General features: G+C 35.0%; 4 protein-coding genes across 6 annotated transcripts; 2 read left to right on the forward strand and 2 right to left on the reverse strand.

The window, feature by feature from the left end:
• Window positions 1–814: 814 nt before the first annotated feature.
• On the reverse strand, window positions 815–10,391 carry LOC107035757 (protein suppressor of forked). Its single transcript, XM_015253326.2, has 12 exons — window positions 9,799–10,391; window positions 8,474–8,665; window positions 8,359–8,391; window positions 6,988–7,085; window positions 6,738–6,891; window positions 5,999–6,232; window positions 4,500–4,883; window positions 3,305–3,621; window positions 3,122–3,218; window positions 2,631–2,889; window positions 2,424–2,558; window positions 815–1,685 (listed from the first exon to the last, which is right to left on the reverse strand). Exons 1-12 carry the CDS (start codon window positions 9,820–9,822, stop codon window positions 1,471–1,473), a joined length of 2,142 nt encoding a protein of 713 aa, XP_015108812.1. The 5' UTR covers window positions 9,823–10,391; the 3' UTR covers window positions 815–1,470.
• Window positions 10,392–10,865: 474 nt separating this feature from the next.
• On the forward strand, window positions 10,866–14,419 carry LOC107035759 (inhibitor of growth protein 5). Its single transcript, XM_015253330.1, has 3 exons — window positions 10,866–11,037; window positions 12,131–12,762; window positions 13,507–14,419. Exons 1-3 carry the CDS (start codon window positions 11,001–11,003, stop codon window positions 13,606–13,608), a joined length of 771 nt encoding a protein of 256 aa, XP_015108816.1. The 5' UTR covers window positions 10,866–11,000; the 3' UTR covers window positions 13,609–14,419.
• Window positions 13,046–18,005, reverse strand: LOC107035758 (beta-1,3-galactosyltransferase 6). Of its 2 annotated transcripts, none has more exons than XM_015253328.2 (3): window positions 17,884–18,005; window positions 15,996–16,807; window positions 13,046–14,808 (listed from the first exon to the last, which is right to left on the reverse strand). In XM_015253328.2, exons 2-3 carry the CDS (start codon window positions 16,685–16,687, stop codon window positions 14,523–14,525), a joined length of 978 nt encoding a protein of 325 aa, XP_015108814.1. In that variant the 5' UTR covers window positions 16,688–16,807; window positions 17,884–18,005; the 3' UTR covers window positions 13,046–14,522. The 2 variants fall into 2 exon arrangements, with proteins under 2 accessions (XP_015108814.1, XP_015108813.1); XM_015253327.2 differs by having other exon boundaries at window positions 17,854–18,005.
• Window positions 18,006–18,215: 210 nt separating this feature from the next.
• LOC107035798 (WD repeat-containing protein 44) lies at window positions 18,216–26,350 on the forward strand. 2 transcript variants are annotated; one of them, XM_015253393.1, is made up of 6 exons: window positions 18,216–18,523; window positions 19,222–19,378; window positions 20,619–21,224; window positions 21,906–22,157; window positions 23,390–23,677; window positions 24,449–26,350. In XM_015253393.1, the coding sequence occupies exons 1-6, from the start codon at window positions 18,456–18,458 to the stop codon at window positions 26,180–26,182; spliced, it is 3,105 nt and encodes a 1,034-aa protein (XP_015108879.1). In that variant the 5' UTR covers window positions 18,216–18,455; the 3' UTR covers window positions 26,183–26,350. The 2 variants fall into 2 exon arrangements, with proteins under 2 accessions (XP_015108879.1, XP_015108880.1); XM_015253394.1 differs by having other exon boundaries at window positions 21,906–22,043.
• Window positions 26,351–26,809: the final 459 nt, after the last annotated feature.

Consider the following 26,809-nt stretch of genomic DNA (forward strand, 5'->3'; position numbering starts at 1 on the left):
GGCTTAAAAAAATTGTTTGGATGTCCTTTTCATCGAGTTCGAAGATGAAGGCGATAATCGTTATTTTGATTTATTTGAAAATTTGCAAAAATTTTGTATTTTTTGAAAATCAGAATTCCGGGGATATTTTTGAATATCATGCTTCAGATGAATTCAATCATAGCTTAAAATGTTTATTAAGTCGAAGTTAAAAGATGATTACGATAGCTATATTGGTTGATTTAATTTTTATGATTGTTGAAAGTTTCGAATTTTTCATAAATTTCCCTGAAAGTGAGCTTTCTGATGGTTTCTTCAAATGTGATGTTTCAAATTCAGTCAAGTATGTGTAAATAAAATTCTTCTATTAACATTTTATCGAAGCGCTGAGGGGAGAGACAATCGTAAAGAAGACAATCGGTTGTATTGAAGAAAGGGATAATAAGAATAATGATGATGACAATATTCAAATAAGTTGAAAATCTGAAAAAATTAGTAAAAAAGAAATCTTATTCAATGTAATAAAATGAAATAAACAGTGAATTAGACATGATAGAAGGAAATGATGTGTAGAATAACCATTTGGAAGCATATTGCTAATTTATTAGCAAAAATAACTATTTTATATGCAACAAAAGAGCAATTTTCCACTCGTAATCCTATTTTTTCTGTTCAAAAAAACTATGTAAATTGTAGTTATGTTCAGTAAATGCTGTGAGCGCACAACACTCAGTCGTCAGTATCATTACCACATAAATTTGTGGAAATTATTCCATTCAGGTACTCAACAGTTCAAACGAAAGGGAATCCAGGTAAAATAACAGATAACGATACATTCCTGCAAAGTCTTTTTATTCAATTAAACGGGAGTATGGAATTCAATGGATAGTACAAGCTTATTGAAAAACTCTAGGAATATATACAACAGAATTGGTCTGATGATTTCGGGAGTAGAAATATTTACATTGAATTTATGATAAGTTCATGAAGAAATTAGAATAATTCATTACTTCCACGAGGTCTAGGGGTTTACATTCATTAAGGAAGTGGTCAGAGCGAATTTCAGACGTTACGATGAATAACATCTAATAATCAATAATATAACGTCTAATAATCAATAATTTTAATGACAAATTATAGCTCGATGAAGTGTCAAGGAATGTTTTTCACCTTGACACTTTTCCACTTTTAATTCTACTCTTTCAGTTAAAAAAATTATTTAAATTGTAGTTATACTCGGTAAATGCTTTGAGTGCATAGTACTCAGTCATCAGTGTAATTAACATACACTTCTGGGGAATGACTCCCTCCAGATATCAAACTTCTGCACCGACGTGTGATCATTTTCCTCAAATGTGAGACTTTGAAATTGTCTTCATTGTCTCTTCATTATCGACATTCTTCTCACTGGATGATTGCAACACATGTCAACGGCCAGATGGAATCATCGAATCAATTAGTGATGATCAAGTGGAACGAATGTCGATGGAATTATTTCACACGCTTCTGCTGCCTCTGTCTGTAGATATCGTTGACAGGTGGGGGTGGAAGATCCTCGTCCTCACTGTCCTCACCGCCGAGACGAGTTCTTCGTCGTTTCGAGCCAATCGGTGAGCCATCATTACTCTCGTCTACTATCCAGTGAACGGATTTAGCGAGATCGAAGAGCTTCGTGTCGCAGCCGTTGTCAGCAACAGGTAGAGGAGCTAAATTCATTTGAGGAGGGATAAAGATAATTGTTGATTGAATGGAAGAGTGCTATTTTAGAAAAAAATGTAATTTCATTAGATTCATTAGATTCAGGAGGGGAATAATAAAGAAATTTCCAAATTTGATTGGAAATTTAATGGAATTCCAATTTTTTTACCCCATTTTTCAACTGGAAAAGTGAATTCTTGACACCAAATTATGATGAAGTTTCGATTAATTGAGAATTTGGAAATATTCTTCTCTGAATTTTCATGATTTCAGTCAAATATCGTGAAACAATAGAACTCGAATTAACATTTTTCGAGAGGAATGTGCGAGATTGAATAAATTGGTGAATATATAAAGCGAAGAAATATTTTGCAACATGACAGAAATAAATAACGTGAACTTGAAATGAGAAATTGATAGTTTCCATTAATTTTTCCGATCAATTCTGCAATTTCAATGACGAAATCTCTCAAAATTTCAGTGAAATGACATGACTATGATTATATTAGCGTAGAAAAACCTTAATATATTCATACTATTAGTTAATCACGAAGAATGTGAGAGATATAAAATGCTGGTGAAGATATCAAAAGAGAACTGAAATTGAAACTAAAGATTATCTCCACTGATGTTTTCATTATACTGTGAATTTTTGAAATTGTGGCTTGTTAAGTATTTTCAAGAACACTCCCCAAAATTTTAAAGGAAAATTTTTAACAGAGCAACAGAATTTTCAAGTTTCTCACCATGATCTGGCAATTGTATCCTACTGAACACATCCATGAGTAAATCAACGGCAACAAAAGGTCCTCTGAAGCACCCTGGAGGTGGCAACATAGTGCACAGTTGTGCTGCAGCAGGTGGTAATGGAAACGACCCCCCTGAAAATTAAAATAATTAATTTCGCCTGCTCACCATCATTCCCTCAAGATCACCAGATAAAGCTGTCTCACCTGGCACAGGATGCTCTCCTGGCAGTGGATTGACTTTCGGCTTGAACGGTATCATCTGAGACAGATCAGGCCTTGGTAATGCTGCTATCACCTCCTCTGTGTCTTGATTACGTGGTGATACACCTGGATTGTTCCTTCCAATATTGGAAACATCGATATAACCTATCGACTTCAATTCCACTGCTGAACAGGGATACAAGTCCAGAAATTTGTATCTGTCGACTAGTTGAGCTGTCTCTTTCCCCTCGAACTCTTTAATCTATTTAAAAATTCAGAATTCTCTCAAGACATCAATAAACACAATTGAAAACTATAAAAAAATGAACAAAATTTGTTGAAATATTCTTTTTATGAAGTAAAATTCAATTCATAGGAAATAGTTGATCATTTTTGTTTTGCTTTCTATCAAAATTAAATTATTATAATTAATATCGTTTAATTACTCTCATCAAATTAATGATTTCATTGAATGAATTGGAATGATGTTTTACCTTTTCTAGAACTGCACTTCTTCGTTTTTCCACTTTTACTATACTTGCCAAATCCCCAATGTTAGATTCGAATTCCAAAAATCTATTCCAAATGTCCCTGAATAAAAAAATCAAAGTGATAATTTGATCGAGTGGGAGGTAGTGGTGAAACAGTGAGTGTGATATTCTAAAAAAAATAATTACACTGATTTCTCAGGCTCCAAACTCCCTGATGACAGAACTCGTTCAAACAACACTCTCGTGTTATTATCCTCATTCAAGTGTGACAAGTAATCAATATAACAGAGAATGTACTCGGGATTGTCGGCGAATTTCTTCAATCCCAGCTCGAAAATACGGAATGCAATGTTCTTGTCTTTGGTGCAGTAGTACTCCATCAGGGCAGCTGCTACGTACACCTGATGTCTGCAGCGAGCGTCTTCACGTGCACGTTTAAAGACTGTTCTGGCTGATTTTATTCCCTCTGCTCTTCTCGCGAATTTCATGTACTGAACGTATGCCTGTAGAGAAAAAAATCAATAGCAATTTCATTCTTCATTTTTTTGCGAAGAATTTGATGGAGAATTTGAATGTTTTCTGTAAATCGAATATGAAAACTGCATCAAAAATATTGAAAACATTTTAATTTATTTATTTATTCGTTCATTTTTTCGAAATGGTTTTATATAAGGGAACAATCAAATTCATGAATTTTTTGGCTATTCATTGATACCAATTAAGGTTCAATTTTTCATACGCACTTCAAAAAAATTGTGTTTTTCCAAAAATCGATTTTTCAACGATCACTCAAAAATTCTTATCAAAATGGAATTAGACATGGCTCAAAAAATTGATAACAATACTCTCTTGATTCTATCAGAATATGATGGGGGTCGCACCATGCGTTGTTGAGTAACAGCACATTGTTTATGCGATTTGAACGAGAAAATCGGTTTTTTATGATTACTGAAAGAATTATCAATAATAGCAATTAAATCAGGGCTTGAAGAGTATATTTCAATGCCTTCTTAATCAAGTTGAAAAATGATGAGAACAGCATCTGGGTTTGATTAAACCCGGACTGAAAACCAATTCGGGTCTTGAGAGGGTCTGTCTGAATGTAGAATTATTTGACAGAACGAAATTTCAATTGATGATAGTACTATGACAAAAAAAATAGAAGGAGAAAATTTTTTTATTTTATAAAAATCAAAATCGATTTCTGGTGATGAAAATTTGGTTCTCAAAACTGATTCTCCAAAATTAAGGGTCATAATAAGGATCATGGACCCTAGTACTGAAATAAGAATTAAAAAAAGAGAATTCGGAAGCAAATTGTATATCTGTATACACTAAAACAAAATATTCATGCAAAACCCCAATTGAATGAACGTTTTACCAATGTGGGATCAATGTCCGTTATGTCAAGGAACTTCTGATAGATCTGATGGACTTTCTCGTACTTCACTCGTCCCTCCTCGAAGTCTGCGTGTGCAAAATAGAGAAGCATATTCTTCGCTAATAAAGTGCTCGTAGCACGTTCGAACATAGTCGCCGCCTCGTCACTCAAATTTTTCGCTGCATTCACGTCCCCCTTCTCGGTGAGAATTTTCGAGGAGAGCTCGAGGAAGTGGGCTGCCTGGTGCCAAACAGCCGGGTGATGGCCGAGGCACAGAAGACACTGTTCTATCGCGAACATGACTCTTTTTGCAACTAGGGACGTGTCTTCGGTGCGAAGGGGATTGCTGCGCTCCCAGGCGATATATTTTTTCCAGAGTTCCACCTAGAAAATTTAATTCCCACCTCAACATTCCGCTCACAATTTTTGCGGGAACTCCAATATTTACATAGGAAAATGAAGATTCGATCAGTAAAAACGAGAAGAGCATGAAAGTCGAAGTAAGTTTTGGACGAGAATATTGGCAAATGCAATCATGCATGGAAAAATTCAATTGAAAAAATTAGTAGATTTTTATCTTTTTATACAACGTATTCCAGTACAATATTTTCCAAATTTTTTAAACTTCTATTTAACCTTTTCTTAAACTTTTATTTCCTTCTGCTGCTGAGAAATCTCTGTAGAATCAATGTCAACAGAATGAATTCTATTAATTTGCTTTCTATACAATAACGTCTATTCAGTATTTGAAGAAAAAAAATTATTAAAAGAAAAACAGATGGAAAAGCGTTGAAAGTAGTCAATAGAATCAACAACAAAAATGAATATTTTCTAGTGAATGTTTTTCGATGAAATTTTCCATTCAATTATTTAATTAAATATTGATTTAGAAGCCCACAAAATCGTAATGAGTATTTATCCTCGTTGAAGATACAAAATTTTCCATAAAACTCCATTCAAAACATTCACAAACATCGTGACTAATTAGATGAAATGAATAATAAAAGACGCTGCAATGGAAATACTAGTTCTAATCAATTAAAATGAGCAGAAAAATCTGAATGGAATTGGAAATTCCCAAAAATTAAAAAAAAAAGTAATAATTGACTAACCAAATTGTTCACTTGAGCCAAAAATATCTTCTCTTCATTAAATATCGAATCAACTATTCATGAAATAGTATGGAAAATAGTAAAAAAGATTACGCTTCACCTTCCCTGAAACCTTTCTTACAAAATTTCAATTCAACATTTTGCAGATGATGTAAATCAAAATGAAAAATCTAGAAAACAACATTAAACAATCAAATAATTATCCAAATCTTAGAATATCTCATAGAAATAATTCGAAACACATACAAGAATATGGACGACGACTATTTTCCCCCACCTAACAAAAAATTCACCAAACAACTCCCCAAAGATAATGAAAAATGGTATAAAAATATTTCTCATTCTTTTATTAACTTCAATATAAGAATCTCTCATCGTTTCAATTACTTGTTTAACTTCTTCAGGATGACCAGTGGGCGGAACACTGGGTGCACTTCTGTTCAGGCCTCTTGTAACTGCCTCCAACTCTTTAGCAACACGTCTAGCATTCATGTAGTCGCGAGACCTCTCGATTGCCATTTTCTCAGCGATTATGGGATTGATATTTTGCTCGAATGCCATGTAGTCCTTCCACAGTTGCTCCATGTTTATCATTGGGTTGATAACACCACGTTGATATACCTGAGAGAATAAAAATGTTTAATCTCGTATTTACTTGAATGATTTAATTAAATGCTGGATTTGAAACGCAGAGAAACAGCTATATAATATTAAATAAAAGCAGGGATCTGCATCAATCGCTATTTTTGTAGTGTTATGACAAGCTTACGATAATTAATGTTTACTTATCTTTATTGAAATTCGAGAAATAATAAAATAATTGATAATATAAATTAAGTAATTGACAATATGGAATTGTCAATTGACTATCGAGTAAATAATTCGGAATTTCAATATTTAACTGATTATTATTTTACTAATTTAAACATTATTAGATAATATCAACCAATTAACTAAGCAAGATTACGCATAATTTGATAAACTCACAATTCCCCTGAATTTTAATTGAACTTTGAAGTACTTTCTCATACTTCTGAATTACTAGTCAACTCTATGAACTTTCCATTTGTTGTTTAACAGTATAACCACTCGTGTCCTTGATAATTACCCATTGGAGCTACTTTACCTTTCGTACAGCACTAATTTTCTGATTCTCCGCATAAGACCCAACAGCCTCCACACTCTTCAAAAAAGACACATAATCATTCCAAATACTGTACGAATGAATATCCATTCCAATTTTGTCGAGTGCAAAATCATACGCCTGTGCCATTTTCTCCCTAAAACCACAGATATTTACATTCTCGTATGCAATAGGAATAAATAAACAGTCTCATAATTTTTACATTCACCTCTACATCATCCAGAGTACTTACTTGTACGTCGCCAAGCTGGATTTAGTTTCTTTAACGTACGACAGATACAATTTCCACAATTCAATATTCAAGATTTTCATGAGGCACCTTTGGAAAAGCTGTTGCAACAAAAAATAACATGGTACAACATAATTGTCATCATCAATTATAAGTTAATATACATCTTTCGTACTCGATGTTAACGAAATAATTCTCGCAATGGGTCTCATCCCCATAATTACATTGATAATCCCTTACTTACCAGAGGCAAGTGCAAGATTACTAAACCATCATAATCACAGAATAGATCAAAAGAAGAAAGCAGAAATTTATCAATGATTTATTGTTCATAATTATTCGCATACAGTTGTATCTGAGACATCTAATCAATACGTGAGGTAAATGCAGGTTAAATAATAATGCCACAAGAAGCATTGGTAAATAATTTATTGAGAACACATAATTTATGATTGAAGGAAATTATATAATAGTCGAGCTGTTGGTAGAAGCCCGAAATGGAAACCCCCACAGAAATAAAAAAATTGCTCTTTATTTGTGAATGTGGGGGTGGGAGGGAGTTGAGACCTAATTGGGGATCAGAGATCCCTACTGCAGTGTTTAATTAAAAAAATTGACAACCACACGAGGCAGCATAAAGTGAGCCCTTAGATGGTCACAATATACTACCTCTGAATTTGAGACCATTGTGATAATTCGGTTGTTGTGGATTCCGACATTCTCCATGGAAAAAAATCCAACTGAAAAATTCAATTCCAATTCCAAACAATTGGAAATGTTCAATTCTAATTTCAAAATTTTTTTCATTTGAAAGATCATTAATGATGTCCACATAACCAGTCTATTTTGTAGGAAGGAATATAAGGCAGATGCATTCAGAAAGTCCTCTTCCACAAAAGATTAATCAACCATAATGACAGTTATATTTTAATTGAATAGTTTTGGTTGGTTGAAGATAATTGCAGACGCTGAAATCTTCCGGGGAAAAGAACCTCCCAAATGTTTTGAGAAAACAGTAATTAATTAATGAAATAAGTGGTTCCTTGATGAAGTCAAATTGTTTTTATTCACCTTACATAAGACTGTAAAGTGGTCAAAAAAAAATATTCATCACATAGTTATGGATGCACCATATTTTATGTTAGTAATCTTTGGAATTACTCCATTTTGTGGAATTTATCACTAATTTGGGACTATCCTACACTTGAATATTTCATTGTACTTCTTTGTCCAATAAAAGTTTGACGATTTCCTGATTTTCTCATGCACCATTTCATCGTTATCAATGGATGATTGAAACTTTTATTGAACAAAGAATTATTCATATACGCAACACCAATTGCATTGGCAATTAGAATATCATATTTAACATACCTTCTCCACTTTTTCAAAGTTGCGCATTTTCATCTGGAATGATCAGAGGAATTATGTAGTTCTCAATTATTATTCTATTTTTTAATAATCTGTTTTTTTCTGGGGTGAAAATTACCTCTTGCTCAATGTAAATCTTCCAATATCTCCCGGCTGATGGAAAAACCGTGACGAGTTTCTCGAATACTGGCCTCACTTCTGGAATTGGTCTGTTCTGGGCTTCTCTGATGAGAATGCTCCATGCTTCCAAGTCGTAGGGCGACTCGTCCACGGTCTTCTGGGCCCTTTGAAGTTTCTCATTGCCCCAATCCTGTTATAGACCCCAAGCAATTGAACTCGTTTCATTTATTTTATCGTTTATTCAATTTTTTATTCAATTGAAACTTTCACAGCATTTAATTTCATTCGATTTTTTTATTCAATTCAGTTCTACTCAAGATTTTAGGAGGACATGTGGCAAAATGGATCTTCTTAAATCATCAATATTCTCTGAAAAATTGATCTGATTTTAAAGCTTGCAAAAATATCTTCAAAATAAAAAAAATATGTTGAAGTTCATTTTACGGACATTGAGTTATTGATGACTTAAAATGGTTTATTTCGGTCATTTCTTCGCTACTCTTGAATCAAAATTTAAAAGAATATAATTCGATAAAAAAATCAATTCAAACTACAAATTCTAGTTAAATTATTCAATAAAAATGAAGGAAATGCAGGTGATTTTTTTTTTTTATTCTGGAATTTAGAAAAATTAAAATTTCATAACTTGAAAAAATATAACTTGATAAAAAAAAATCAATTATTCCGCAAATTCCAGTTAAATTATTCATTAAAAATGAGGTAAAAGCAGGTGATATCGTTAAATAGAAGAAAATAACTAAAAATTCACGTAGATTGCAAAATTTTTGTCTTATTTCGCCTTCAAACCATTTGAATTCATTTGAATTCTCAAGTATAGGGGAGGTTGGTGTAAAACGGACACTTTTGACTTCTTTAAAAATGTTAATGAGGGGTTGAAATGTTGATAAAATTTGACAATTTTTTTAAAATACAAAGTACAATTATTTCCCTTTGTGACGAGCCTAAACTGAGCTCAATTGATAAATTTGTTTCTGAGTTATGAATAATTTTAAAAAAGTCTAAAGTGTCCATTTTACCCCACTCTTCCCTACTGCATCGTTGGGTATAAAAAATTGTATCTTAAATGAAGTCCCCCAAAAATCCTCATTCAAAACCCCTTATTTCCATGCAATCTCCCAACTTCTTCAAACTCCAAAATAACAGATGGAACTGCCCCCTCCAAGTCCACAAAACGCCTCTCTTGGAGGTTAAGTCACCAAATGCCTCAATAATCCAAAAAATCCCGCACACCTATCCCAAAACAATTGAAAAACCCTGTTAAAAACAACGAATCCACGTTAATAAAACCAAAAATGAACTTACGAATTGTATTTTATCATCAGCCATATCTCCCCTCAATAAACCAACACCTGAAAATACGTATCTGCAATCACACCTAACTTATATAATGAGATAATACAGACACAGAAAAAAGGATAGATCCTCTCAAACTATTAACATAACCCAAACAATAATTATTCAACCACCGAGAGCTAAACTTATCAGAATTCGCATGTGCATTCTACGAAATTCTGGTCGACTTATTCCAAGAAAAAAAATGTCGTGGGGAGGGGGTCGTTTGTACAATCACAGATGGACACATTCCGTTTTGGACACGTTCTAGGGAAAATTGCGTCAGTAGGGGAACGTAGGGGCGACGGTGGAGCGGTTGGAACAGATGGGCACGGAAATTTGTGGTCACATTCGGGGATGTCTTCTGAGTCAAATAATTTTCTCCAAATCTTGAAACTCCTTTCCTAAATATCCCCACATCATCCCCAAACGAATAAGCATAATTAGAATGCATAATTAATTCTTATCTGCCAAGTATACGGTCGTGGAATTACAAACTGAATCGAACTACAGAAATTAACAGAAACAATTATTTATAAACAAATGATGATGGTAAATCACTTGTAATTTGTTAGCAGATGAATGTAACGCATTTTTGCAATATGAAATACAATTTTTTTTCAACATGAAAAATCCAAAAAAACCAAACCAATTCTATTGGAGCATGTTTCTAGGGACTGGTTTAATCCTTCAGAAAATTATCAACTCCCTGGGAAAAACATTTTCTTATGTTATCTCCAATACCGAGCCCTTTTTAACCACCTCATCGACCTCATCTGAATCCGCCCATCTAGGGTTCCACCGCCTTTCGTACTGTCGCCATTTTCCCTAGAACGTGTCCAGAACGGAATGTGTCCATCTGAAATTGTTCAAACGAACCCCCCCCCCCTAAATGTCGTGTGGCTAATTGTTAATGGTGACTCATCCCCTCCCCCTAAGCCCCATTAGCGAGAGAATGACATAAAGATGGCGGCAGGTGTCGTTTCCACGTCGTGAAATTACAGGATTTTCTCGTCTCAATCATTATTATCCCATGGAGAAAGGCATTTCAGCAATGTTGCGTCGAAAAAACTTGTTTAACCGAAGTTCTCCATAAAAATTTCACCCACCTGACGGATCATCTGCATAGAAAATCATATAAATCGTGTGATCACATAAATCCAGTGGCAATAATGACGACTGCATTGTATTTGGAGCATTATTTGGACAGTGAGTATATAAATTTTTTGGACGGGTTTTGGATGCGACAAATGCACGGTATTTTCTTGATACGATCAAGGCAAATAGCGCCAAAAAGAGTGGATTATTTGTTCATTTTTTTATCGAGGTCAAGAGCCTGGGATAGAATACAATAGATATTTGCTGAGTTGCCCACGTTTTCATGATTAATTAGTGATTAGTACCTCATAATTGATGTTTAGATGGTCAAATTAACGACAAGAATTTTGTGATCATATCTGGCAACATCAGTTCTGGAGCATTTGATTAGACTGTCAAAAATTTTGAATCTGTGATTTTTTTTTTTAATGTAATGTAAATTTTGCTGAAAATCAATGAAAAAACTGAGTTTAAGCTAGATTGGTAAGTAAAAATGAGAAAAATTCAAAAACTATTGAAATGCACATCACTTTTCAACTAAAACTCGAAATGTTATTAAAGTTTTCGCCTTAAATTGAATGTAATGTTATTCTTTTGGAAATTACTATTAGAATATTCATGGAATTGCAACTTAATGGGATTATTGTACCCCGTGGGACTTTAAGCTAGATTTGTCTTTAAAAATGTGAAAACTTTCAATACATTTAGCAATTTTCGTCTCATTTCAACTTGAAACTATTCAAATTCCTTCGAATGTTCAGCTAAAAGTAAATTTTGGTTATTTTTTCCGTCAAATTAAATTTTATGTCATTCTCCAGTAAATCACCAGACTGTCGATGGAATTTCAATTTAGTAAATCGAAATTCAATTAAATGCAATTAATTTCAATTAAATTTCATGTTATTCTCCGGAAAATCACCAAACTGTCGATGGAATTTCAATTTATTTTGCGTCCCATAAATCTCTCATGAAAGACTAGTGAAGATGTAAAATAGAGGAACTATTTTGTTCCATCCAAGAAATAAATAAATTGAAGCTCTCATAAATGACTAAACTGAGACGAAGTTTTTTTGGTAAAACGCTTCCATAAATTGTTGGGAAGCAATTTAAAAAACCCGCATGTCCGAAAAAAAATGCACTCGTCCTAGTTAACCAATTAACAGAATTAAATTCCCACACTCTAAAATTGAAACAATTCTATCAGGTCTTGAACACCTGCCCATTGAGCTCCAAAGAAACTTCACCCTGATGAGAGACCTGGACGCCAGAGCCCAAGGTTTGATGAAGGATATTGACAAGCTGGCCGACGATTACCTGAAAAACCTGAAGAAAGAGTCACCAGAGAAGAAGAAGGAGCAGTTGATGCACATTCAGAGTTTGTTCAACAAAGCCAAGGAGTACGGTGATGACAAGGTGCAACTGGCCATTCAAACGTACGAACTTGTTGACAAGCACATCAGGAGATTGGACTCTGACCTGGCGAGATTCGAGGCGGAGATTCAGGACAAGGCCCTGAGCAGCAATCGAGTGCAGGAGGAGGGTGGAGCGAGCAAGAAGGGCAGGAAGAAACAGAAGGAGAAGGAGAAGAGGAAGAAGGGAACGGCTGGAGCGAGCAGTGAGGACGAGTCCAAAACTGCCAGGAAGAAGCAGAAGAAGGGAGGGTCTATGGTGACCTCAGCTGCCATTGGGGCTGTTGGCAGTGGAGCACAGACCGATAACACGTCACTTGGGCATCCTGCTGATGTCCTCGACATGCCTGTCGATCCTAATGAGCCCACTTACTGTCTGTGCCATCAGGTGTCCTATGGCGAGATGATCGGGTGTGATAATCCAGACGTAAGTGTTCAAAAATATCATTGTGAGGTACTTATTACTGGGGGTTTACAAATGAAGCTAATTAAATTGTAATTGATTTTTTGATGTTTGAAGTTACTGATTACCTTGGGAATTTTATCCCTCGGTGAGTCACAAAAAAGATGGAAAATTCGAAGGACTTTCTTGATTTGTCTAAGTAATGTAAAAGAATTCTCAATGAAAATTTTCATAATATTTTCTTTCTCTAATTTTTTTCTGTTAGTTTCACTTTAGAAAAACAGGTGAACCAAAATAAATTCATGTCTCAGTTATTTCTATTCTTTATTAAGAATTTGAAACACTAATTATGATTATAATTCCATTTTATACGTATAAAAGGCCTTAAATGTTCTCAAAATCATTTAAAACTTTAACTATTTCCAGTGTTCCATTGAGTGGTTTCACTTTTCCTCCCTGGATCTGACTATTTGATTTTAGATATCCACATAAAACTAATTCAATTATCTTTAATTTTTTTCTCCATTTGACTAATAAGAAATTATTTTATGAAATTAATTATTTTGATTCGTTTAAACAATTCAAAAGATGTCTCAGTGAAAATTTTAATTACATTTTCCTTCTCCATTTTTCTTCTGTCAATTTCACTTAAAACAAAATAATTGAACTAAATCAGTTCATCTCTCACTTATTTCCATTCTTTATCAACAATTTCAAAGCCCTAATTATGATTATAATTCCATATTTATCATCTTTAACTATTTCCAGTGTCCAATCGAGTGGTTCCACTTTTCCTGCGTGGGTCTGACAACGAAGCCCAAGGGTAAATGGTACTGTCCCAAATGTACGCAGGATCGAAAGAAGAAATGAATCTCCACCGGAAAGCAGAGCAGAACAAGAAGAAAATCCCTCAAAAGTCAAAAAATTGCTCAGCAATCGGCAGGAGGCAATCGCGGTGATCTTTCAGCCCGATGAATCGAGATTAATTCAGACAATGTTTCATTGTCCAAAATGAAACATGGATTAAACTCAACTTAGGAAATTAAAGACAACTGCGTTTGCATTGCATCTGAAATGAAACTCGTGTGCAATTCAGTGTGATAAAAGCATAATACACATTACTGTAGATGTAGAGACCTATTTATTCTAAACACAATGTTCATTCCTGATGTAATGCAAGAACAGTTTTTATCGGTTTATCACAGAACTAGGAGAATTTGAGAACTGGCCGAACGTTTTTTTTTTATTTTATTCACCATTTTTCGTTAACTCTTGCACATAAGTATTTATTCATCCTTCACACTAACGTCTGAATTACGTTATTTTTTATACAATCACTGGCCAGCTCTTGATAATCTGTGATTCACCTTAATTAGTTTATAAAATTAATTATAAATACAATCAGGCAAGTATTAATTAAACTGTACTCGAAATCATGAGGATAAATATAGATTCAGATCTATATATTAGTTAATATACTAGTTAATTACTGTTTTTTTATATTTTATGAATGTGAATTGTTAGATCAGCAATGATTTCCAATAATCTGAGCCAAAAATTGTATGGTAAGTGAACAATTCATGATGAACAAACAACCATTGTTTTAATTCCAAGGTGATTAATTCATCATTTATTCGTTGTAAAGTAATTATTGATGAATAAACTTCCAGTACTTTACCTATTCGTTAACGACTTATTTTATTTTATTTGATGAATGACAAGTGTATGTGGAATTTCGTGACAGGACTAGATCAACTCTGGAGAGTAAAAAATGCTAGGGAAAGTCAGATGACTCCGACCTGACGATTGCAACATTGGCTGGGGGGGACTGTCCAGTTGTAGTGATAACTCATTCGACTTCTTATTTCCTTGGAGCACAGGCTACCGGTGGATGTGTAGAAATCGTGGAGGGACTTCATGTTTTCGGGGGTTTGTTTGTGAGTCACGATGTATTGATTGGAACAGCCTCTTGAGATGTACTCGGTGTCGAAGCGAACGTCGTGCTTTCTTTCGATATTGGCGACGGGGGAGAGCCAGAGGCCCACTGATACATCCTCGGAATTGAATAATCTGGATAATAGAGTGGAAAATTGATGATAAAACAATAATTAGATTATTTTTGTGAGTTCATGAGGGGTTGAAGGGGGAAATTTCCGGAGATATTTGTTGCTGGACATTTAATTGGATATAGTAATGTTTTCGAGACATTCCTGTATATCCAGAGAAATATTTTATGGGAATTAAATAAACTTTAGTCTAATCGGATAAATGAGTTTATTCAAATAGCTTGAACTAAAGCGTTTGTTCAACTGTAAATTCGCTTTCTATTTGCGTTTTTGTTCAAGTCAAATGAGTTATTCATTCCATATAATTAAAACATTTCTATGGGAATCAATAAATGGAATGAATAAAAAAAAATTTCAAATGAAAAGTTTTATTCAATTTAACTCGGTTATTCCTCTGGGTATAGATATTGAGATTTTTGATCATCAAATTCGTCAAGTCAATTACGTGAAATAATGTTCAAACAATTCATGAAATATCACTCGCCTTCAGAACTTTATCTTGCACAAATTACTTGTTTTGGCATTCTCTCCTTACAAACAAATCATCGACATTGTTCAAAAATTTTCATTGACATAAAATATCTCGCTGAATTGTCAATCCTATCAAATGAATTTTTATAAAACCTTTATTTTATTGCAGTTTCAATGGGATAATTAAATAGGAATGCATTTTTATCAATCAAAAGGCATTTATACACACGAAAAAATGTTATCAAAAACCTGGCTCTTTCTTCAAGAAATTCTATTGAAGATATGCGAATTTCCAAGTTTTTCCCTTGTATTTTTATTTCTTTTTCATAATTAAAACAAAACAAAACTAGAAAATTTCTGCCCAAGAATTCTCAAAGAAAAAATCCCTCCAAAATGTTTCATATAGAAAAATGAATATCTACCAATTTTTTTTTAAAGAAAATGTCTAGATAAAATGCAGAGAGAATTGCATAATTTTTAACAGAATTCACACAAAAACAAATAGAATTTTTCAACAGAATTCCAAATGAATAATTAATTATTAATAGATATATTGATCATTAATAATAATGAAGAATTATTAATATATAACATAAGATTAATTAATTGATAATTAATTTAACTTAATAATTGAAAAACCAAGCGAAACTTCAATATCTTCTACCCAAAAACCAATCAAAAGCCCCAGACAAATCTCAATCTAATCAACTCCATAATTACCTCAGCACATCAGCATTCTCGGCGATGAACTTGACGAGATTATACGACAGAACATACCCCCCACCGACAGCATAAGGAAGGTAATAATCACAGAGATTCCACCCGATCTCTTTCCAGGGTCCGGTCTTCTTGACACTGGCCCTGCCATTGAAGAAGCCCCAGTACAGCTCCTTCCTCGTCCCCTTCGCCTCCCAGACGTCGAGATCCGTCAGCATCCTGTGCAGCAGGACAAAGCTGTCGCCATCACTCTTGAGCAAATAATCGAACTCGAACTCCTGGTGAACCCACTGCATCGACTGCAGGACCTTCTTCGTGAGAGTTCCATACGAGTCCTGCAATTTTGGCAGCAGCAGAAGATCGTGGAACTTGTCCTGTTCAGATTGCAGAGTCTCTCGTTGCTCTGGCTGAATGTCCAGGGTTCCTATCGCGAACAGGTGCCTCGTGTTCTCAGTCTCCTCTGACAGCCACGTCTTCCTCATGGCGTCTCTCACTTTCATCCCGTCTGGGCTCGTCAGGATCACGACCACCAGGCGATACTTTGGCTTGTCGACGCGAGGCTCTCGAGACCTCCTGCAGTCCTTCGTCAGCAGGAAGTAGAGGACTGTCAAGAAGACGAACGTCAACATTAAGGTCGCCACGTTGACCCTGATGTTGAGCCTCTTGGACATCACTCTTGATGAATTGAACAACATTATACGGTTCTTTCATTCATCTTGGGGGATTGACATGTTGTTATTCCTTGCTGGCTGTATCCCTTCGGGGGATTCTTCGGATGTGCTGGTGGGATGCATGTCTTTTTAACTAGACATTGACTGGACAAGTAAAACTCCAATAAACACTCCACGAACAAATTATTTTTAGAAAATCTGTCCCGAAATTTTGAATAGTCTTTTCAACTAGGCGACTAACGAATGATATTCTTAGAAAATTTATCACGAATTTTTTGAAACGCCAACGATCAAACGAAATATCCGTGTTTTTTAAAATTCGTAATTTTCATTGATATATCTATTACATTATTAATTGGAGCAATTACATTATCTAATTATTAAGGAGAGGAGGAGGCCTACGTAGATGTAAAACAAGGAACACGTTTTTAATACAAAGAGATGGATAAATACAAAATAATAAAAAAATATTAATTGGAGCAGTAATTGTTGTTTTTTTGTTCTGCATTATTGACTGAATTGTGTGTCTTAACATTAACCGAAACAGTAAAAGAATTGAGTTGATTAAATTTAAAAAATCGAATTAAATTATTAATATTGAATTACAAGGGAAAATTGTTGACATTAAATTGTTATTAAATTATTCATTTTTTAGAATTGTTAATTGAGTAAAAAATCGTCTAGACGAGACGAAAAAATAATGTTATCCTTTGTTATTGAAATGCAAGAAGAAAAAAATAATAATGAAAATGAGGAAAATCTCGGTTAATTATTACGAATCTAGTCACGCAAATAAAATTAGTTGATACATTGTTAAAAATTTTGGTCTGAATTCAAGATTCACTGAATTTCAGAAAATCTTGACACTGAAAAATCAAATATTCCATTGATTTTCTATTCAAATGATCTGAGAATCAATAAAATACTTAATTTCTCATTTAAATTATCCTGTGAAAATTCATAAAAATCAGGACAATTCAGGGAAAAATTGAAAATTCATGTTCCACTGAGTTTCCAGTTGTGGAATTTCCATCTCACTCCCACTGAAGACTCACGAATTTCCGTGAATTCTACATAAAACTTGAAATTTCATAACCATTGTTTCCCTAAATTCGATTCAATGTCACTCTGTCAGATTCACTGTAATATCTTCCACAAAATTGCAAAAAATTTCTAACTGTATGTCGTACTTGAAATATTGTCTAGTTGAAAAGATGTACCACAGTTTTGTTATCGAATGACTTCTCTCCTTCCTCGATTTTTAACTGCACTGACAAATTGTTTTCTCTTGTTGTCAAAGAACAGAATGGACACATGTGCATGCCTCATCCATTCGTCAGCTGTTTCCCACCTGCGTTGGAGTGTCATCTGCAAGGGTGAGGGTTTCCACCGGTCGAGCACTGCCCCTGCATCGCCTGAGGGTCGGCTAGAGTCCTCTCGTCGATAAAAAAGAAATTTCATTTCCACATCAGATGCGCAGAACGAAAAAATGGAAAAATGTCATCAGTATCATTTCTCATTGAGACCCATGCTCCACGATTGTCTAGCTGTGTTCAGCTGACACTCAACAGTCTCAACAACTTCCAACTTCTGGAGCAGGAGTTTCCCCGAGGGGTTGTGCGAGACAATCGTAAATTATTGTTATTTACCTCTCATCAATGGAAAATTGAAAAAGAAATGGCTTTGGCTGTGCGCACTATCGCATTAATCCCACAAATTGGATATTGAAAGTCCTTTTATTTCCAATGCGGAGAAGATTTATTGACCTGAAGAACGACGTTCGTCGATTGCCATGTCAGAGAGCAGCGATTCTGAGGAGTTCTTCGATGCTGAGGATGACAGCTTTCACAGGAGCACCAGGTAATCAACATCTTTCGGTTTATTATTGTCGTATTTGTGGGAATGAGACAGTGATGTAATGACAGTTGTTGGGGGATGTGGTCACCTGTAATTTATGACGATGACTTCAGTCATGAAATCAGGTGCCCTGAAAGGTTCTTCTTAAATCCTAAATATCTTCTGAATGAACGATGCAATTTGGATGGGTCTGTTGTCATTTTAAAGCCGGAAAAAATACCCTGAAAAAGAAAAAAAAATGTTTGATTTCACTCTGCGGATGTCGAGTTATTGATAAATGAATACCGATTATTCTACCATTTTTGTTGATAAGGAGTTAATGTTATTCTAGAGGAGTTGATGAAAATTTTGCGTTTTAGTAGCTAAAATCCTTCTGTTCATTATTGTCAGTATCGTATGGTTAAAACTGCGATGTAATGACAGGTGTTAGGGGATGTGATCACCTGTAATTTATGACGATGACATCAGTCATGAAATCCCCCTATATTGGTGCTCTGAAAGGTTCTTCTTAAATCGTAAATATCTTCTGAATAAACGATGCAATTTGAATGAGTCTGTTGTTATTTTAAAGCATAAAAAAATAGATTGAAAATGAAAAAAACATTGTTCGATTTCACTCTGCGGATGTGGAGCTATTGATCAATGAATACTGTTCATTTTACCTTTCTTGTTGAGGAGTTGATGAAAATATTGGTTTTCAGACGGGGGAAAGTGAAAGAATCACCTGCATTGGAAGCACAGGGAGAGGCACCTCCGACTCCTATCACTCCATCCAATGATACGGTGTTCGTTAAACCTGCGGATCCCAAGCCACTGGTGGAAACCCAGAATCATGTCAACGTTAATTCCACAACGGGGGTGAGTCGAGGGTTCAATCACTTCTGTATTTTTATGAAGTTTTCAACTGAAATATTGAATTTCTTCAATATTCTGGGTCTATTGCATTTTCTAACTCGAATATTGCTCAAATTTCCTGAAATGACAGTTAGTAAAATTGAAGGAACATTTTTAACAGATTTTTCTCTTCATATGAAAAATGTCAAAATCTTTGATTTGTCAAATCTCGAAATTCGCGCAATTTTGTGAGAGTGATTCCCTGTTCATCCTGGGAAATTGATCTTGTATTGCATATAGTATAGTTATTTTTGCTAATAAATTAGCAATATGCTTCCGAATGGTTGTTTTGCGCATCATTTCCTTCTATCATGTATAATTCATTGTTTATTTCATTCTATTAAATTGAATAAGATTTCTTCTCAACTAATTTTGTCAGATTTTCAACTTAGTTGAATGTTATCATCATCATTATTCTTATTATCCCTTTCTTCTATACAACTGATTGTCTTATTTACTGTTCTATCTCTCCCCTCAGCACTTCGATAAAATGTTAATAGAAAAATTTTATTTACACATACTTGAATGAATTTGAAACATCACATTTGAAGAAACCATCAGAAAGCTCACTTTCAGGGAAATTCATGAAAAATTCGAAATTTTCAACAATCATCATATAAATCAAATCAACCAATATAGCTATCGTAATCATCTTTTAACTTCGACTTAATGACATTAAAATAAACATTTTAAGCTATGATTGAAATCATTTGAAGCATGATATTCAAAGATATCCCCGGAATTCTGATTTTCAAAAAATACAAAATTTTTGCAAATTTTAAAATAAATCAAAATAACGATTATGGCTATCACCTTCATCTTCAATCTCGGTCAAAAGGACATCCAAACAAAATTTTTAAGCCATCATTCAATCAATTCAGAGCTTTTTTTAAATTATCGTGGGACAACCCATTTTCGAAGAAATTCGAAAATTAAAAAACTAATCGATGAATTAAATTTTAATTAATGGCGATTGATGGGGCTTAACAATACCTACATTTGAAAAAAAAAGATTCAATTCCATTCATTCATTGGCGAAGAACTAAAGACATACATTGTTACATACGTCTAAAAATTGGATTTTCGAACATTTGGATCGTACTGGTTCGACATAACACAAAAAATCCAAAACTTAAACTTGAACAATTACAAAGCTTCCATTCGGAAGCAAAAACCCAATATAACATAACCGAAGTGTCACCAGGATGCGGAGGACAAGCCCACGGGACTGGAGAAGATCGTCAGCCGTCGAAAATTCCGCGAGTTGCGCCAACGAATGGAAACGGAGGATGACGACATCCCCATAAACAATTCACCCCCGGACAGTCAAACATCGTCAATCGAGGGTGTCTACCCGACACCATCGAAAACCTCCCACCCCTTCAGGATAATCGAGCACGACACCCTCAGCTTGCAAAGTATGACGTCACTTGGTAGAGTTGGAAGAATCTTAGGAGGTGGTTCTGATGCTGCATCTAGTGTTGTACCCTGTGGTGTTCCAGTTTCGATGTCAAGAGAAGCACAGATGGCATCGCTGGCCAATGCCCACTCCAAAGACGATGATTCAGCATCAGGAAAGATCTCCCAGTCGTCGAGTGTACTCACCCTGTCCGGAGATCTCGTCCAGGAGGGGTCAATCAATGGCAGATCAGAGTACTCAAAGTGCGATCCTAAAGTTGTTCTGCAGGAGCCCGATGTCATAGCTAGCACAAAGAATAATGGAAAGAGTATTGACACTCAGGAGGTGATACCTGTTGCACCACCGAGAAGAAAAAAAAAGTCGAAACCACAAACACCAACGGATCTGGCTGTACGTACAATTTTATTTCTTTTTTATTTATGCAAATGGAAATTAATTATTTTAATTTTAACTTATTGTCTTTATTTGGACCGAGAAAATACTTATTCATATTTTTGAAAATTATTTATTTGATGTGAATGCGAAAATAAATAAAAATCGAGTTTGAGTTTGTCTAAAAGCTTCATCTTAAGCTATTGAAATAAATTGATTTCTTTGATTCTAATGAAGTTCCAACCCGAGAAATGGTGCATTTGAATCAAATAACAAACTTTATTTGAAGTTTTTTTACTCAGTTTCAAGAATATTTTGTTGGAAATTGATAAACTCAGATTTTTTTTTCAAAGATGATGTTCTAATCATGTATGTTCATAAATAACATGTTAATTGATTCATTCCCTCAGACATCTAAACAATGATTTGATTGCAGCCAATAAAGTCTCTATTTGTTTAAATAAAAACACGAGTAAAAATCGAGTTCAATTTTAAATAAACCCATTAATTCCATTCAAATAACGTTTATTTAATTAATTTAATTCCAATACACTATTTCTATGGGTGCATCTATGTGTCTTGTAAAAGAGATGATGTAATAGAATTGGAGTTTAATCCATTCAAATGGATGTTGCTAATTCATTAGCAACAGAATTATGGTCAGTTATTACAAAGAATGCAATTATCCAATCGTTTCAGCCTACCTCTGCAGAGGGATCGATGCCGGCCTCGTCACTACCAAGTCCAGCAAGTACAATTGAATCGATAACACGTGAATTTGAACATTCATTGGATATAAGATCGGCTACTAAAGGGCAATACGTCGTCAAGCCACAGGCAAGTTTCACCACAAGTAATTACGTTCTTTACTTCAAGGACGAAAAAATTCCAGTTCATTGTGACACGATATCACCCTCCAAAGGATTTTTAATGACACACCGACATGACCGGGTCAGTGTCAATTCTTTCCACAATGCCTGTTTAAATTGTCAGTTTATTATCGTTGATTATCAGTTGGAAATTATTTTTTCATGCACGAAAGAATTTCACAGAAAAATCCATTAATTCTATTGGATTTTTATTAAACTTTCTGTAAGTTTTCGATAAGTTGCCGATTCTATTGAAAAATTCTGTAGAAATTCCTCGGTCCAAATAATTGCCAGTTTTTTTGTTCGATTTTTAAAAATGAAAAAGTGGAAAAAACAACTCAATGGAAAAAAATTATGTCGAGGAATTCCTATAGAAAATATCTCAATAGAAGACGTTGTATAGAAAAATAAAATTCTACTCATTTGTTCAATAAAATAGTCTTCATTGGACATTTTCTATTCAAGACATGCGCAACTAATTGCAGAATTCTTTAATAGAATAGCACAAAAATTAATTGAATTTTCAATAGAAGCTCAATAGAAATTTATTGATTTTTATTGAATTTTCAATTAGTTTTCGGTCGATTCTGTTGAAAAATTCCACAGCTTATCTGCGCGTTATTTTTCAATAGTGTTCAATGGAGAATATTTTATAGAGAAAATCGCTAGAATTCGATTTTTCTATTCAACTTATTCTATTGAATTTTTTTTCTATAGAAATTCCTCGACTCAAATTTTCCAAATTTTCTTATTTGATTTTTTTTTAATGAAAAGAGAAGAAAAAAAAGAGTGGAAAAAACTGATGTCGAACAATTCCTATAGAAAACGTCTCCAATAGCAAAAATTGTATAGAAAAATGAAATTCTGCTGATTTTTTCAGTAAAATAGTCTTTATTGGACATTTTTTATTTAAAAAACATGCAGTAAAGCTATGGAATTCTTCTTTTCCATAAAATCGGCCAAAAACCAATAGAATTTTCAATAGAAGGTCAATAGAAATCCAATAGAATTCCATGTCGAATTCGCTGGATTTTCTGTGAAATAATATCGTGCGTATGTTCTTGATTATCGATTTTTGTTTTTTTAGCAGTCGTATGTAGGTTTATTATTAGCTTCAGTAGACATTTGAGAATATGTGCCAGTAGAATATTTTTCGAGCTCTGAATATTCCTGAGAAATTCACTGAACTTTACTTAGATGATTTTTTTTTGTTGGAGTTGAAACTGGATTTTATTATTTATTATATCAATTAAATGCTTAGAATTCAGTTGTAATTTTCTGTTACTTATTATCATTTCTTTCAATGGGATGAAGGATGAGGATAAATCAAAAGCAGAAGGCCCTTCATCAGTGGAACTCGATAGACTGGAAAAAATCAAGGCAGAGTTGCTGAGTTTACGGTCGAGCGATAAATCAAATAGCCCTATTGGATCGATATCGAGTAATAGCATTGGTCGATATTCTCTTGGGCAGAGGTTTCCCGGTATCAGTCCTCATAACTCAAGGGAGAGACGCAAGTCCGCTGGGGATCAGGATATGGTTAAACAGCTCAATATGTTTGTGAGGACTAGAACGGATTCTGGAAAACGTTTAACTGATATGGTAAGGACTGAGGGTCACTCAATTTTTTTTTAAGATTATTTTTTATATTATATAAAAAATTATTAAATATATGATATATTCTTGTATCATATTATTATTTCTTCATATTAGGGGAGGGTGGGGCAAAATGAAACTGCCGAAAAACGATTATTTGACACAATTCAAGCAAAAAAAATTTTGTTTATCAACCTTTTTTTATTATTCGTAGTACTGTTGAAAATAATGATTTTTTATTCGTCTTATAATTCAATTGATTAGATTAGGCCGATTACACTTTTTTTCATTCGAGTGATATTCAGTATCACATTTTCCTTTCCCCCCCTCCATTTTCCATTCTACAGAATGGAAAATTATTATTCTAATCAGTACTTCCAATAATTAAAAAAAATAATTGAAAAATAGTTGATGAAAAAAAAATGTGTTTGCTTGAATTGTGTCAAACAGTCGTATTTTCGACTGTTTCATTGCGCCTCATGTTTCATTTTGCACCGCTCTTTCATTTTGTCCCACTCGCCCCTATCTTCTATGATTTTTTAAAAATGATTGTAAAATGTTCAAAAAAAAGCTCTGACTGGGAAAAACCGGAAAAAAATAGTCAATGTACTTGGGTATCCTCATGTTAAAATTCATGCAAAAAATTATCAACAATGAACCATTTTCTTGGCTTTTGACTTCATTTTTTCTCGTTAAACTCAAAGACTCAACTAGCGTTTACCCCCACTGCCTTCAAAAAACAAAAAACTAATCTATTTCATTATTATCACTCCCCAGGAAATTCTGGAGCAAGTAACAGTATTGAATCTGGATACGGGTGAGCGAGTGCCATTGAGTATAGCCGAAGATAAGCTCCCCCAGTGTATGAACCCTCTCTCCCTCCACATAATGCGTCTCACCTCCGAGTATGTGAGCAACTCTAGTCTGGAAAAGGAGAAAGAGAGTGACGAGGAGAGTGTCGACAGTAAAATGTCATCGATTCCCCCCGACGAGGACGTCTCAGTGGGTCGTGTCCGCAAGAAGACCCAAAAGTTCAAGAGATTCCTGGGCTCCACAGTGAAAAAAACCATGGACAAGGCGAAATCAATAGCCCAGGAGGTGTCCCACGCCCGTCACAAGGAAGACGTGATGGACATCGTGGACGACGTGTACCCAGGGGAGCCCCAGGTGATAAAACTGAAAGCCTCAAACTCCCACAAAGGCCCCTACGAATTTTCGTGCCTGCAGCACGTCCAGGACTTGAGTGGTGAGCACGTGGGTCCAGTCTGGTGCATGAAATTCTCAGCCTGTGGTAGACTCCTGGCAACAGCTGGTCAGGATCGTGTCCTGAGGATTTGGGTCCTGCGTGATGCATTCACATACTTCCAGGACATGAGAACGAAGTACAATGCTGAAAAAGTGAGTCCAACCCCTTCACAGGAGTCCCTGGTCTCCCAGCAGTCGATGGAGGATCCAAATGTGGCAGCAAGTGCTCTCAGTGAGATCGAGGGAACCAAGAGCCCCTTCATGCCGAAGCCCTTCTGCACGTACTTGGGGCACACATCAGACCTGTTGGACGTCTCCTGGTCGAAGAACTACTTCATCCTGTCGTCGTCGATGGACAAAACAGTCAGACTCTGGCACATCTCCAGAAAAGAGTGCTTGTGCTGCTTTCAGCACATAGACTTCGTAACTGCCATTGTCTTCCACCCCAAGGACGATCGTTACTTCTTGTCTGGCTCGCTGGATGGCAAGCTCAGGCTGTGGAATATTCCCGACAAGAAGGTCGCTGTCTGGAATGAAGTCGATGGCCAGACGAAGCTCATTACAGCTGCCAATTTCTGTCAGAATGGCAAATTCGCTGTTGTGGGGTCCTACGATGGTAGATGCATATTTTATAATACTGATCAGCTGAAGTATCACACCCAGATTGACGTCAGATCCACCAGGGGAAAGAACTCACGTGGGAGGAAGATCAGTGGCATTGAGCCTATGCCTGGGGAGGACAAGATTTTGGTCACTTCTAATGACAGCAGAATACGACTCTATGACCTGAGGGACCTCAATTTATCGTGTAAATATAAGGGGTATGAGAATGTCAGCAGTCAGATTAAGGCCAGTTTCAGCCCTGATGGGCAGTATATCGTCGCTGGCTCTGAGAATCAGTGTATTTATATTTGGAAGACTCATCATGATTATTCGAAGTTCTCCAGTGTCAGGAGGGATCGTAATGACTTCTGGGAAGGGATTAAGGCTCATAATGCTGTTGTCACTTGCGCTGTTTTTGCACCCAATCCTGATTCTATCATCAGGCAGATTGAGGCTAGGGAGCAGTGGGAGGGGAGGGAGGATCCGAAGAATGGTGCTGCCACTGGGGCGATTGCCAATCCAGTTGATCCTGTTGTTGAGCAGAGAACCAAGGGCTGTGGCGGGCATGTCTTAGTCAGCGCGGATTTCAATGGGTGCATCAAAGTATTTTTGAATAAAACTAAACCAAAACACAGTTCACTACCTGCTTCGGCACTTGCCTAATTGGGGGTTTCTTGGGGTTTTGGGGAAGTTGTGGGGAGATGAATAAATTTAGGGAAAATTCTAGGGGGTTCCGTTGAAAATTATGTTGGATTTCTCGGGAACTTCTATTGAAAATTCTAATCATTTTTTATTTTTAACGAAATTTATTGCAAGAAAAATACTCAAAAAAATAATTTTCTTATAATAGGCCATCGCCCGAGGGCCATGATAATTCAGCCCATGAAAATTCAGCCAATTGAAAATTCTATTTGTTTCGTTTCTTATAGAAAATGTCCGATAGATTATTGAAAAAATCTGTAGAATTTCGTGTTTCTATACAGTTTTTTTTATTGAGATGTTCTCTACAAGAATTTTCTAAAAAATTTTCCTCTATTTTTCTTTTTCTTTTCATAGAAAAAAATTGAACAAAAAAAATTAGAAAATTTGGCCGAGGAATTTTGGTGGAAAATTTTTTGATAGAATCAGTTGTATGGAAAAATCGATTTCTATTTACTTTTTGCATGACATATTTTTCATTGAATATTTCTGTTGAAAAAAGCGTAGATAAGCTGCGGAATTTTTCAATAGAATCAGAGAATAATTAATAGAAAGTTCAATAGAAATCCAATAGAATTTTGTACAGAATTC

Source organism: Diachasma alloeum, unplaced genomic scaffold, assembly GCF_001412515.2.
Source record: "Diachasma alloeum isolate Michigan unplaced genomic scaffold, Dall2.0 Dall_scaffold_00200, whole genome shotgun sequence".
Taxonomy (NCBI): domain Eukaryota; kingdom Metazoa; phylum Arthropoda; class Insecta; order Hymenoptera; family Braconidae; genus Diachasma; species Diachasma alloeum.